The sequence below is a fragment of the Ascaphus truei genome, chromosome 13, assembly GCF_040206685.1.
Source record: "Ascaphus truei isolate aAscTru1 chromosome 13, aAscTru1.hap1, whole genome shotgun sequence".
In the NCBI taxonomy this organism is placed as follows: Eukaryota; Metazoa; Chordata; class Amphibia; order Anura; family Ascaphidae; genus Ascaphus; species Ascaphus truei.
The window spans coordinates 30873815-30889506 of NC_134495.1; the positions used below are offsets into that span (position 1 = coordinate 30873815).

Here is a 15692-nt window from a genome sequence, read left to right on the forward strand (position 1 = left end):
CTTTCAATTACTTGAAACAGGTGAAAATGGTGTGAACTAAGTTGCCCCTAAAATGAGGCTGTAATTAGTGTGTGTGCTGAACCCCACCCCCTCTGTTGAAGTGTATGCTGTGATGAGATATTAATTGCAGCTGCTTTAACACAATGGTAGATGAGCTAAATAGTCATGTGCAGTTTTGAAGTTATGAAAACAATGACATAAAATATGATACGTGTGCCTCATTATGCTGTCTGTATATGACTTAAAGCAAAAATGGACCTTTTCATAAACAACTATAGATGTGTTAGTGCAAGTGATGTTTGTAGGCCGTTGCATGCAATATATTTGATGCATGCTTAAAATAGGCAGTAATGTCATGTTTGTCGGAGTAAAATAAATAAATACACAATAATATTCTACATATTTCTGTTCTGTACCTGTAGCTAGTAATAATTTCTCATTAACATGTGTTACACATGTGTACTACCCTGTTGTTCCCCATCTTCGCCCACCATCAATTGCTTCCACTGCAGCAATGCATTTTGGGAATTCACATGTAAATGAGCACGCAATGGCACGTGCTATATTAGTTACTGCTTTTAGTAGGACTACAACATATATGTCTATTTAGATATATATATATATATATACAGAATCAGACATATACATATATAGATGCAGGTATGCTTATATTGTGAAGACAGTATAAAAAGCAGTGTAACTATGCAAAATAACTGTAAGCAACGACACGCCTAGTACAGTAATATTTCTCACCTGGTGGAAATTGTGAGGGGTAAATTCCTATATCACGGTCACCAGGTAAGCCTTCCACGACGACGGGAAGTAATTTTGCCCGAAGCAGCTCCTCCAATGGACTTAATATGAGACGTTGTGGTGTGGGCCCACCTCCAGTGCCAGTAGCATGCACGCGTTGGTGTTGTATTTTCTTTTTCAATTTGGACCTAATATCATCAAATCTCTTGTGACAATTCCGCTTGTCCCTCACATGATTCCCACACGCATTGACACCAATGACTATTGTGTCCCACATTTCTTTTCTGCTTGCTGAACTTGTCCGCCCTTGAAAAACATATCAAATATATGAGGTAAATGATTAATAATATAAGCACCAGTTTCCTACACTGCTAGCTGTTCCAAGAGATACAGTAGCAAACATGCTGTTTTATGTGTAATATGTGAAGCACATGAGCATTCACTACTAAACCTATACATGTAAGCAAGGTTGCATTCATATTGTATGCAGTTATGGCAAATTGACCGCCTGTGTTTAGTTGTCCTTGTAAGGCATGATAAAAAGCTGTGTTTCCAGACTAATTAACATAGAAAGATATTGTGAAGCCATATTTGCATATGAACAAAACTCAGATGACCTAGGATCACATGTATTTGAATAATAAATGTAAATGTACACTTACCTAGTAAATGTCCATATATACTGTCATAGTGCTCCAGAATGCCAGTGACAAGAGCTGTATTTTCCTGGTCATTGAAGCGAGGATTACGTGGCTTCTCCACACGTTTCTTCCGAGCAGGTTTAGGGTCAGAGCTTGGCTGGTGCTGACTGGACTCTCCTTCTTCCAATGGAAGAGCCTCCAAAAGCTGCCCACCAGCAAGCACGCCACCACCATCCACCCCATCAGCAACTGCGCCACCAGCAGCACTCCCAGCACCAGCACTCCCACTCCTAGCACCAGCACTCACACTCCTAGCACCAGCACTCACACTCCTAGCACCAGCACTCACACTCCTAGCACCAGCACTCACACTCCTAGCACCAGCACTCCCAGCACCAGCACTCCCACTCCCAGCAACAGCACTCCCACTCCCAGCACCAGCACTCCCACTCCCAGCAACAGCACTCCCACTCCCAGCAACACCACTCGCAGCACCAGCACTCCCACTCCCTGCAACACCACTCTCACTCTCAGCAACATCACTCCCCTGAACAGTACGTTCACTCTGACGCGTACTCCCACGAGTAGCACTCCCACTCCCACCAGCATCACTCTTCCCACGCTTTGCGGGCATACTTCCAGCACTCACAAAAAACAGACAAGAAATGTACAGCCAATCACACGAAACACTTCCACATATAAAACAAGACAAAGATGTAAACAAAACAACAATGGACAAAGCTCACCCAATACACAACAAGTCTCTCAGTCAATATGCAAATCTTCAAACAGCCAGCTCTGTGCGTCTCTCTCTCTCTCACTCCCAACAACACAGAGAATGATTAGCAGTACACGTTGCCTTTAAATATGGCGCGCAATCCAAAACATGCTTGTTTCGCCTGATTCAGCAAGATTTGTGATTGGGCAACCTAACAGCACCCCGCCACGCACGCCGATACACCTGTGTGTGATCGGCTAATCATCGTGAGAGTGGGCGGATTAGTTTTCGGGTTGATTTTGAATGTATTCGGCACTTACTGCATACGGAGAGGAAAAAACGCCAATAACATGACTAATCGGTAAGATTGCCGATTTCACATAATCGACGCTTACTGCATGAGGCCCACAGAGAGAGAGAGAGAGAGAGAGAGAGACACAGGGGCCTATTAAGTAAGCGTTGATAAGGCTGCGTCTATAGTATTTCAGACGGAGGGAAGGCACACACGCTGCAATACACTTGCTGAAGCCTGAGCTTTTTTATGGCTTTGCAGGGTATGCAGCGGGCGCGATGTGGGGGCGTGGCAATGAATATTTGGAGGCGTGGCAATGACGTTCCGGCGCGGACGTCACTTCCCTACCTCACATCCCGATCCACCGGCATTTTTTAAGATGCAGCATCTGAAGCACTGTGCAGACAAGTTCACTTTCCCCCGGTCTGGAAATTAACTTTAATTTTGTGTGTGTTGTGTGTGTGTTTGTGTTGTGTGTGTTTACCACTGGCATACAAAAAAGAAAAATGGCGTCACTTTGAAAATGTAACTTCACTTTGATTGGAGAAGACAGGTCATGTGATCATGCCATCGTGCAAAAAATCACTTGGCTCTGTCTCCTTCAATTCCGCGCCTTTGCCAGCTCTGTCTGACGTGCGCACTGGCGCCATCTATAGACATCCTCAAAGAGGACCATAGATGTGAACGCGCAGCTTGCGCGCACCTCCCCTCCGTCTGAAATACTATAGATGCAGCCGTAGGCACTTATCGGCCAAAATGCCTACTATTATTCAGTAAGCCTCGATAAGTGGGCGATAACGGCCTGTATCGCCGAAAAATCTTTTGAAGAAAATCAAATCGCCGACTGAGCGGCGATAAGCCACGTAGACACTTTTCTGAATGTTCATAAACAAGCGCGATTCCAGTAGTCGCGAGTCGGCAATCGCCGCCTATCGCGGCCCTAAAATGGCGATTTTCTCCCAAATCCAAACAATAAAAAAAGATTGGTGGTGAGAAGCATCGATGAGCGGCGATTCGAGACTTAGAAAAATGTTGGCCTTTTTCCTGCATTGGATTGATGCCGGGGATCTCAGGAGCTGATACCCATTAATACCAGCACCGGAGACCCCCGGCATGAGGCCGATGCAGGAAAAATGCATTTACAGCCACTTCATTACCTTAGCGGCCATGGCGACGCGTGTGAGAAGCCACCGGAGCCAATGTAAGTTAGGTTTGCAGAGGCCCTGCAGCTCCCCCGGCACTTAATTTAGGTGCCTTCGGGAAGCGCGCGGGCCTCTGTAAACCCACTGTGTGTGTGTGTCTCACTGTGTGTGTGTGTGTCTCACTGTGTGTGTGTGTCTCACTGTGTGTGTGTGTGTCACTGTGTGTGTCACTGTGTGTGTGTGTGTGTGTGTGTGTCACTGAGTGTGTGTCACTGTGTGTGTGTGTGTGTGTGGGACAGTGTGTGTGTGTGTTACACTGTGTGTGTGTGTGTGTTACACTGTGTGTGTGTGTTACACTGTGTGTGAGTGTGTGTGCCCCCCCTGTCCACTGCCCCCCCTCCTGTCCACTGCCCCCCCTCCTGTCCACTGTCCCTCCCCCCTCCCGTCCACTGTCCCCCCCCCTCCCGTCCACTGTCCCCCCCCTCCCGTCCACTGTCCCCCCCCCTCCCGTCCACTGTCCCCCCCCTCCTCCTGTCCACTGTCCCTCCCCCCCTCCCCTCCTCCTGTCCTCTCTCCCTCCTCCTCTCCTGTCCACTGTCCCTCCCCTCCACTGTCCCTCCCCCCTCCCCTCCTCCTGTCCACTGTTCCTCCCCCCCTCCCCTCCTCCTGTCCACTGTCCCTCCCCCCTCCCCTCCTGTCCACTGTCCCTCCCCCTCCCCTCCTCCTGTCCACTGTCCCCCCCCCTCCTCCTGTCCACTGTCCCTTCCCCCCTCCCCCCCCTTTTCCCCCCTTCCCCTCCATTTTCCCTCCCTCCCCCCCTCCCCCCCCCCTTTTCCTACCGGGAAATTTAACTCACTGGCAACGCCGGGTCACTCAGCTAGTATATATATATATGTCCCATACAAGAATCTATTATCTAAAATCAGTAACATCTGTGATCTATTATGCCATTACCAATTGGACTGTGGGACTATAAAACCGTTACGCGTGAGTTGTAGCATTATCCCCTGATGAAATCAGCCGTGTGCTGAAGAAACGCGTAGGTACTTTCTTCTCATTGCTATTGCCACACTATACGCCCGAGCTTGTCTCACACAATGCTTTTACCAAACGGATGTTTGTGAGTTTGCTATTTTTATCTTGTCCAAGAAATGAAATGGTTAAACCGAATTTACACATGGAGCGGGCGCTTTCTCTTCTCTTTTTTGTTTAGATATCTATCGAGGAGGTGGTTGTTCCCACGAAGAGAGCTGCCCGGACTCCAGAGGACGCCCAAATTGGATCCTTTTATGATTCAGTTATAACTTAGCTATTAGAGCTAGGTTTCTGGACTTTTATTGTGTTTAGGCATAGTGTTTATTATTATTTTATTACAGCTACTTTTTAGTAATTGCATTGTTATTAATTCTGGCCAACTAATTCTCACTACCACTATCATCTATCTCTAACCAACACCAGATTGCTATATCAGCTATATTATTTATTGGTTATACCAGGGGAGCACAACATTTTGCAGCTTGCCCCCCTGCCTTCCCTCTGCTGGTGCTCGCGTCCCCCCCTCCCCCTCCTTACCTTGATGCGGCGTCACATGGGTGACGAGGCATTTGACGAGGGTGACGTCACATGACCCCGCGGCGTAATTTGACACCGCATTGCCATGGACACGAGTGACGCCGGCAGAGTCAAGGTAAATAATAGCATTGCAGAGGCTCACGCGATCCCCCGGCATTTCATTTTAATGCCTCAGGGAAGTGCGCGGGCCTCTGCAACCGCCCGCGCCCCCCCCCCCCCCCCGAAAAATCTCCCGCCCCCCACTTTGCACACCTCTGGGTTATACCATATACATATATACATACATACATACATACATACATAAACACACACAAACATATATACACACACATACATACACACGTATATGTGTGTGTGTGTGTGTGTGTGTGTGTGTGTGTGTGTGTGTGTATAAAACAGACATACATATATACATATATACATATAGTATGTTTTTTATATATATGTATATATAAAAAACATACTATATGTGTATATATATATATATATATATATATATGTATGTAGAGGTATCAGTACCGTGTTAGCCGAGCTTCAATAATCAAAAAATAAATAGATGATACCGTTCTGTGGCTAACGAAATGCTTTTATTTGTGCGAGCTTTCGAGATACACTGATCTCTTCTTCCGGCGATGTTACAATGAATGAAGCAAGGATAACTTGAAAACAGTGTCTCTTGGAATGTTATCTGTGCTTGTCCTTCCCCCGGTGTGGATGTGTTTTATGGCTAGAGGTGTCAAAGGGTAACTGAAAGCAAGTGAAGAAAGAGTGTGTATGTGTATCAGTGTGAATAAAAATGAATGGAGAGCCCACAGTATAAACAGTGCTCTACACAAGGTGTGTGTGGTGTGTGTGGAGTGTGTTGGCGAACATTTCTCTGACTCTGGCCATAAGATGAATGATCTGAGGGTTGCCATACTCAAAGGTAATCTTAAAACCCCGAAAGAGAGACGGTTGCATGAATACAAATTTATGCAACTGTTCGGGACACTTAGCAGTGGCCTAAACAGAGATCGAAATTTTATGAGTCATTACTGACACTAGCGAACTCTCTTCCCATGAGCGCTAAAGGCCATGTCTGTACATACTGTGCTATATGTATGCACACACAGCTGTCTCTCACACATACTAATACTCCTTATTTCTCCATCCATATACACCAATAGGGACCACATACACTGGCGACACACTTTATCGCAGTGCGGCCAGATCCGCAAGCCGGGAGATTTCCCGGCTTGCTAGTGGCCGCCCCTCGGCGTGCCGCGCGTCATAGATGCGCGGTCACGCGTCTTCGGGAGCCTGCGCCCCCTGCACGCGCGTCCAGGGCTCCCCGAGGGAGCCCTGGTGTCCCGCGATCTGCGGGACGGCGGCAGGGGGTTCCGGGGGACCCGGCGGACCCGGCAGCGGGAGGGAGAGCGCCCCGATCGGAGGGCGCTCTTCCGCTGCTTCGGCGCGCGCCCGTCACACTCGGGCGCGCGCCAGGCTACTGCTGCGGCACAGAACGGGCAAATGCTCGAATAAACTGTGCCGCAGCAGTAGTATCCACACACACTTTTAGTTGTGCTACAAACTCTCACATTTCCACACCCACCCACACCATTTATATCCCTCTCACTCCACACACACCTTGTGTAGAGCACTGTTTATACTGTGGGCTCTCCATTCATTTTTATTCACACTGATACACATACAGTAGCGACATATCTTATTGCACTAAATACCGGCGGCATGCCGGGATCTGCCCCAGCTGCCGCCAGTAATGCACGCGCGCCGCCGCGTTCCCCCACTCACCCCCCCTCCTCCATCGCGCACAATTTATACACCCTTCCGGACCCCTGTACCCCTTCTGCTCTGCCACTCTGCTTCCCCGAACCCCCGCTTACCTTAATTTCATCTCCAGGGGTGTCGGGGAAGCCTGGGGAAGCCGGGGAAGACGGGGAAGCCGGGCGCGCATGTGACTGTGACGTCACAGTGCGCCGCCACGCGCCGCGGCTACCCGCTTCCCAGCCACATACAGCCAGCGGCTTTTGCTCGAATAAGAGCTGCCGCTGCTGTACACACTCTTTCTTCACTTGCTTTCAGTTACCCTTTGACACCTCTAGCCATAAAACACATCCACACCGGGGGAAGGACAAGCACAGATAACATTCCAAGAGACACTGTTTTCAAGTTATCCTTGCTTTATTCATTGTAACATCGCCAGAAGAAGAGATCAGTGTATCTCGAAAGCTCGCACAAATAAAAGCATTTCGTTAGCCACAGAACGGTATCATCTATTTATTTTTTGATTATATATATATATATATATATATATATATATATACACATATAGTATGTTTTTTATATATACATATATATAAAAAACATACTATATGTATATATATGTATATATGTATATATGTATGTCTGTTTTATACACACACACACACACACACACACACACACACACACACACACACACACACACACACACACACACACACACACACACACACACGGCGACATTTTCATTTATCATTTGTAGAGAAAATGAACAAAGTTGGATAAAACGTTATATGTGTGTGTGTGTGTGCAATATATATATATATATATATAGTGCACACACACACACACACACACACATATAACGTTTTATCCAACTTTGTTCATTCTCTCTACAAATGATAAATGAAAATGTCGCCAGAAGCGCTATTTTTCAAAATGTAGCATCTCTACTAATTAGTGTAAATGATACTTCATATAAAGCAGGTTATGGACACAATATTAAATGACCATTATGTCTCTTATCACATCCCAGTATATGGATATCTTCTATTATCACAAGCTGCTAACATCTGACAGGGCTCAGAGTCTGAGCCCAGAATGTGACATACAGAACATTCTCATTCTAAATTTCCAAAAATATTGTGTTTATTTCTGACCTGACTGCCGTGGTTACAGCTCAACCGCTCTGTGCCTGGGTTCTACTGCATGTCACCAATTTCTGCCACAACCAGCTGACGGTGGATCTGCAAGGAGTTCAACGCTCATTGGCATCAGATCTGTGGCTTGGTTAACGTATTACAGTATTTCTCCAGCTTTTTCTTGTATTGTTTTTAAATAGATTATATTTGTTTAGTTTATTAGATTATATTGCTTAGTACAATAGATTATATTAATTAGTTTAATAGATATTTAGTATAATAGATTATATTTCTTAGTTTAATAGATATTTCTTCGTAAAGTAGATTATATTAACTAGTATTTAAGTCTCCCCCTCAGAGCCCCATTTCACATCTTTTTGGAGTCGCTTATTTTTTAGATCCCTCGGAGCCAAAACCGCCCGTGAGTGATTTCTAAAAGGGGTCAGCTAAGAAAGTTCGGATCAAGAGGAGCCACACAGTTTAAAGCCAGAAGATTTCCAAGGGAGATGGAGACACCTGAGGTAAGATCTGATTAAAGGACAACCTTTGGGGAAGGAAAGGGTGACGGGGGAGTGTAAGAGGGGGGGGTGAGAGAGCAAGGTGGTGTGTGAGATTGGGGCAGCGCAAGAGAACGCAAAAATTATGGGGATTTGCTGCACACCAAAAAAAACAATAAGTAGTGATACTTTTACCGGTGCCCCTTAGTCTCAGGGAAGACCGGCATTTCGTCCAATGTACAGTATACAATATGATTGATGGAAAAGGGCACACGGATTTGAATCAAAAAAGATAATTTATTGTGCCACAGACTACAACGTTTCGGCTGCTGGCATTTGTTTACTAGCTTTATTGGGTTTAGCCACTTTACCTGAGAAAGACCAGCAGGCCGAAATGTTGTAATCTATGGCAGTGCAAGAGAAAACAGGTTGGGGGGGGAGGGGGGTTCTCGCAAGGTTACCGACCCATGGGTGAGGGTCCCCGGTGGAAACTAGTCCTGGGCCCCGGGAAAGCTGTCTGTGGCCCATACTGTACAGATAAGAGAGAACAATGGCAGAGCACAACCGGAATCATCCGAACAAGAAATTAGGAGGAAAGTGCGTTATCCATAAAAAATTTAATAGTCATGGAAGGAGAAAGGGCAAGGCATTACCCTACCAACATGTTTCGTGCTACACAGAGCACTTTATCAAGGCATGATCAACGTGGACGCTGCAGCAGACTCGTGAGTTTTCTTGCTTGCTACATGGTCATATCATTATTCCACAAAAGGATTAGGGTACTATTTATTGGGGTGATCATTAGCCTTTGGGTTCCTGGACAATTTGAGTGCCATCTATGGTGGTTTACCAACTAGAATACCACACCCAGTACCCCCATACAATCAAGAATATATCCCAGACTTCATATAGGATTCATTATCTTCATAACATTATCATTATAGCCGTGTACAGTTCTTAGCACCACGCATTATTCTTCTGTGGCCCATACAAGCTGAGTAACATGAAGAAAGGACACATGTATGTTCGGAATGAGTTAGCATGGTATTTTGAGAGGCATCATAGCAGGTAATACTGAGCACTGCAAGGTCAGTCAGTATGAGGAAGGGTCCGATGGAGGAGTTGGAGGGTCCCAGAATATCTCTTAAAGCAGGAGAGCGCAAACCGAGGGGCGCAACATTTTCTTGGGGAGGAGGGGCTTGGCGCCTACAGAGGCCCCTCGCTCTTCCCCACAGCATTTAAATGAAATGCCGGCGATCGCGCGCAAGGCCTCTGTAAGTTCCCTTTCCTTGTCTCCGGCGGCTTCTGGCGACAGCAATGTTGCGTCACATGATGTGGTATTGCCATAGCAACGTGACATCACATGATGTGGTTACATCAGAACGTCGGGGACAAGGTGGGGAGGGGGGAGCAGGGGACAAAGGTTGTCCAACCCTGTCTTAAAGCATTGTCCTGCATACAGAGTGAAGGCGAAAAATGGTTAGACGAAGAATGGTTCAGCGAAGAGTCGGACATAAGACCGAGAATAAAAACGAAAAAAAGACCGCTTCGGGTGAAGGTGAGTGATGAAATAGCCGTCACTGTGTAACTCTTCCAATTACATGCAACTTCATGCAGAGAAATAGCAACGCTGTTATTAACGCGTTAAGCGCCAAGGGGGAATTCCACTGCTGAGAGGTTAAGGGAGTTACTAACCCAAACTCAGCGACGTTTCTGTGTCTCTGTAATAACTCCCCCAGGACATGCTGGGAAACCAGAGGTAACGCAATGTATTTTTTCCTGGTAAAATATTTTATAAATAAAAACATGACCTCGGAGACCGAGAGACCCCCCCCCCCCCTTCCCTTCTACACTTGGCGTCCCAACCCCCCCCCATAACCAATACATAAATAACCCCAAACACGAGGTCTGGCGGTGCGAGGCTGCGGCTTTTTATTAAAACTTCAATTAACCTAATAAGTGCCAAACCCCTGCCAGAGTGCTCGCTCATTGGGTAAAGGCCAAAGGTACCCGAACCAATGGCGTAACTCCCCCCTAGCCGGGCCCCGGCCGTCTGGCGAGAATGGGCCCCAGGAACGCACACGTGTAAATAAGCCGCGCCCACTCGCCACTCCCAGCGATCTTATATTTTTATTTCTGTTATTCATTTTCATTGTTTATTTATTCTTTTTTTTATTTTAAACACGTACAACCAACATATTTACCAGTATTCACAATAAAGGGCAGGGTGGGGGCACTCTCATGGCAGGGCGTAGACTGACCCCGCACCTCTGTCTAATTCTAACCTCCCTGGCCCTTCTCCCTGCCGTGTCACCATCACTGCCAGAGGGGGGATTGAGGCCATGGGGGACGTAGTCCACACTCACAGGTAACAGAGAGCCTAGTCCCTCTCGTCATAGAGCCCGGTCACCGAGGGCTCAAGGCTACTTTTCTGGGTTATTTTGAAGCAAGCTACACTAGGGAATATTTATTAGGGGTCTCCCCTGACACAGAAAACATTTAGGGGTCTCCCCTGACACAGAAAACATTTAGGGGTCTCCCCAGACACAGAAAATATTTAGGGGTCTCCCCAGACACAGGGAGAACATTTAAGGGTATCTCCAGACACAGAGATAACATTTAGGGGTCTCCCCAAACACAGAGAGAACATTTAGGGGTCTCCCTAGACAGAGAGAACATTTAGGGGTCTCTCCAGACACAGAGAGAACATTTAGGGGTCTCCCCAGACACAGAGAACAATTCGTGGTCTCCCCAGGCAAAGAGAGAACATTTAGGGGTCTCCCCTGACACAGAAAACATTTAGGGGTCTCCCCAGACACAGGGAGAACATTTAGGGGTATCTCGAGACACAGAGAGAACATTTAGGGGTCTCCCCAGACACAGAGAACAATTCGTGGTCTCCCCAGGCAAAAAGAGAACATTTAGGGGTCTCTCCAGACAGAGAGAAAATTTAGGGGTCTCCCCAGGCACACAAAACCGCACACACTTAGGCCTTGACCCCGCTGCCTACTACAGCGTCCGCTGTGGCGGACGCTGCACGGACAAGAGTCCTCCCTTCAATGGCGCTGGGCCCACTGCGAGGGGGGGCTGCAGCGCTGGGGCGAGAGCGATACGGCACGCCCCCCTGGCGGTTCAGCCAATGAGGGCGAACCTGCCGGGTGACGTCATGGCCGCGCCCCCGTCACGCGCCCCCGTCACTCTCCCCCCCCCCCCCCGGTCTCTCTTCCTGCAGTGAGCTGCAGACCAGGGAATCGGCTGCATGCGCCGCCAATCTCGCGGGCGCGCATTGCAGCAGAGTTACCAGGGCCTTAGCCTTAGATCCCAAAACCTCAGCCTTTCCCACACTGAAGGCAGAGGGGTGAAGATTCCAGGTGTTTAAATAAAGCGTTGTTACCCGGTGTGTGTCTGGCTTTTATTGGAACTTGTCCTGAAGTCTGTCACTGATACAGGTTATCTATATCATCACTTCTCTGTGTGTATCCGACTGTCTCTTTTCTTATTAACCCTGCGTATGTCTGTCACTTGTTATACTAGATCTGTCACTTTTCATGTTCCCTTTGAGTGTATCTTGTGTCTCTTCATGTCTCGCTGTATCTCTATGTGTTTGCTAAGACTTTCACTGCTACAGTGCTAGAGTCCTACAAAAGGTGTGTTGGTAGATGTGTGTGTGTATAGGTGTGTGTGTGTTGAGGTAGGGATGTGTGTAATAGAGCAAGAGAGAGAGAGATAGCGGCACAGCGTTTCGGTCCTATATATACACACACACGTTCCTGCTCCTAAAAAACTGCAGGAACGTAGTACCAACAGGTTCCTACTCCTAAAATAGAAACGCACAGTCAGTCATATTCAAACACACTCCCACTAAAATACGCACAGATTGATACTCTTGTAGAAGCACAGACACACACTACAAGATATATATACATGTATACATACACACACACACAATCATACTTCTCATTATGCTTTACAAACACAGTAACTGTCAGACAGTAACACAAACTCACTCAGAAACACACACACATGGTTTTATACACACATACAGACATATGCTCCCTCTCATTCTCACTACACACGCACACTCTCGGTGTACAAAAAAAACAATGCTTATAAAAAAAAACATATTAAAAAAAAAAAACAATGCATATAAACAAACCCCAGTGCATATAAAAAACAATACATATAAAAAAACATAATGCACAAAAAATAACAATGCATACTGCTGCGGCCGAGTTTATTCGAGCATTTGCCCGTTCTCGGCCGCAGCAGTAAACTGGCGCGCGCCGGAGGGTGCCGGGCGCGCGCCGAAGCAGCGGAAGAGCGCCCTCCGATCGGGGCGCTCTCCCTCCCGCTGCCGGGTCCGCCGGGTCCCCCGGAACCCCCTGCCGCCGTCCCCCACATCGCGGGACACCAGGGCTCCCTCGGGGAGCCCTGGACGCGCGTGCAGGGGGCGCAGGCTCCCGATGACGCGTGACCACGCGTCACCGAGGGGCGGCCACTAGCAAGCCGGGAAATCTCCCGGCTTGCGGAACTGGCCGCAGTGCAATAAACTGTGTCGGTAGTGTATAAAAAATAGCCCAATGCATATTAAAAAGCTCCCAATATATATTAAAAAAAAACCCAATGCATATACCACCACCCCCAATACTTAAAAAAAAGCCAGACTTACCTTGTGGATGGTCAGGCCTGGCCCGGTGTCTGCGGGGGCCCTGGCCGGCGCTGCAAGTTGGGCCCGACCTCTGGCCAGGCCCGGCTGCAGGACTTCTCGCGGCCGGGTCCCGGCTCTCCCCTCAGCTGCAGGTCTCTCTGTCCCATGTGCTTTTAACGCTGGCGCGCACGCCGGAGACTGGGCTTAGCTTACTACCGGCACGCTAACAGAGAGGTGCGCCGGCATTGGAAGCTCGGTGTGTGACAGAAAGAAGAGGCCTGCAGCTGAGGGAGATCCAGGACCCGGCCACGAGAGGATTGGCAGCTGGCCAGGCTAGAGGTAAGGCCCAGCTTGCAATGCCGACCGGGCCCCCCACAGACACCTGTCCTGGCTATCCCCCGGCTATCTCCCCCTGTCGGGGAACGGGCCTTGAAGGAGTCTATTACGCCGAAGCGTTGCTAACATTGCGAAGCAACGTTGGGTTGTGAAGGTTGTTACTGTTTGAGTGCTGTGGACAATTGGCTTAACCGTCAACCCCCCCCCCCATACAGCACCAGGACATGTATAGGAGTGAGGAATACATGTGATCACATTACTTTCCTCTGTATCATAGGCATGGGAGCAGTTTGACAGCGAGGAGGAAGAAGAAAAAAAACGCACTTCACGGGTAAATGGGAATGGCGGAGCTGTGAATCTGCCGCACACACGGTGCTATTAGCTGTTGTACTATTTATGGAGAGACAGAGATAAATAAAAGAGATAAGATTAAAGGGAGAGAGAGACTGACAGGAGAGAGAAAGAAAAGGCAGAGAGTAGGGAGACTTCTCGTCCAAGGTGATGAAACAGCTGTGACACATGGACACCTTCTCTGGGAAACCTTCCACTACCCATGTGACATTACACCTCCACCGTAGGGGGTCCTGCGTCTGGGGAGGGTGTGTGTAAAGGATCCTGGGGAGGGGCATATAACGGAGTTCTGGGGAGCGGTATATAATGGGTACTGGGCCTGGGGAGGTGGGTATAACGGGGTAATGGGCATGGGGAGGTGGGTATAACGGGTTATTGGGGAGGGGGTATAAGTGGCACAGGAGCTCTTGCGATACAGAGTATCACTGTCCCTGGTTACAAACACTTCATGTCTCCTGCAGATCAGGACACGCATGAAGGTGGTGCGCTTTGTGCCACCAGACGACGAGGCGGGCTATGAGGCGGACGACGAGGCAAACGTCGATACGGATGACGAGTCGGACGACAAGTGGGGTGACGAGGTGGAAGGCAGATGTGGAGGGATGTGGTGCTTCCCCTATCTCAGGCTGGGGAGAAGATCCCGGGAGCAGGTAGCAGAGGGGCCAGGGCCAGTGCAGAGAATTAGGGGTATTCTAGGGGCCCTGAGAAGATGGTTTGACCGCAGGAGGGAGATAAGAGCAGAAAGGCTGCGGGACAGACAGGCACGTGAGAGAGAAGAAGCACTGGCAATGCACTGGTATTTGGCGGTCCAGGAGGGATTTTAAATTTGCGCCCCAGTTGTATAAAAAATAATAAGATAACTAAAACAATAAACAGTGTCGTAGCTATCGGGGCTGCAGGGGTGCGACCGCACCCCAGCGCAACGCAAAATAAAAAAGCGTTAAAATACTGGACAAAAAAAAGAAAAATAATTTAAAAAAGATAAATAAATAAAATAATAAGAGGAAAAAATAATAATGATTATTATTGCGCCCCCAGGACCTTTGCGCTCTAGGCGACCGCCTAATGGCCGGCCGGCCCTGCGAGGTATGCGAGAGGAAGAGGGGTGAATGGGATAGCTATGCAGGGGGATGGGGGAGCAGATGAGTTATACACAGGGGCACAAGGGCCCCATCACCCGCATCTCTATATACTGAGTGTGCCCCTGTGTATAACAACGCTGATCTGTGCTGCTCCATCTGATCTCACTGAGCAGTGATCCAGGGACCATCCGATCGCCATTAAATGGGGCCAGGAAGGAATTTTTTTCCCCCATTGCACAGCAGGGGTTATGTTTCGCCTTCCTCTGGATCACAGCAACAAACTGCCCTTTGTGCATGAATTATCAGTGAGATCTTTATACACCCTGCATTGGTCTTCACTCCTTTGCTGCCGGAGGGGCCTGCAATGCATTGCTCTGCGTGTTACTATATCGCTCTGCAATGTGCTGCAGGCCCCTACCAGCAAAGAGATTAATTATTTAAATAAAATACTCTCTTTAATCCAACCTATGTGTAGTGTCTTTTCTATCCGTTGTATCTATTGCTAACAGCTCAGTGATTCTTACCCAGGACGCTGCACTAGTGTCACGCTGCCAAGCCCGGGTGTGAAGAAGGTTTATAGGGTCACATATACACTTCTGCCAAAACACGAGTGCAAACAAGAAGCCCCTCTGATCTGTCATATCTTTTATTACACAAAACGGTATCTAAAAAGGTAAAAATAACATACATGGAATTCTGCTACAAATATCTCTCTAATTACAAACCAATTAACAAATCATTCAGATTAGAGTCGAGC

At 47.9% G+C, this 15692-nt stretch overlaps 1 protein-coding gene across 2 annotated transcripts; it reads left to right on the forward strand.

Annotated features, from left to right (window-relative positions):
* The first annotated feature begins 8295 nt into the window (after nt 1-8295).
* On the forward strand, nt 8296-15335 carry LOC142464533 (uncharacterized). 2 transcript variants are annotated; one of them, XM_075567911.1, is made up of 4 exons: nt 8296-8542; nt 9981-10076; nt 13780-13833; nt 14315-15335. In XM_075567911.1, exons 1-4 carry the CDS (start codon nt 8528-8530, stop codon nt 14675-14677), a joined length of 528 nt encoding a protein of 175 aa, XP_075424026.1. In that variant the 5' UTR covers nt 8296-8527; the 3' UTR covers nt 14678-15335. The 2 variants fall into 2 exon arrangements, with proteins under 2 accessions (XP_075424026.1, XP_075424025.1); XM_075567910.1 differs by lacking the exon at nt 8296-8542 and having other exon boundaries at nt 9186-10076.
* The last annotated feature ends 357 nt before the right edge of the window (nt 15336-15692 follow it).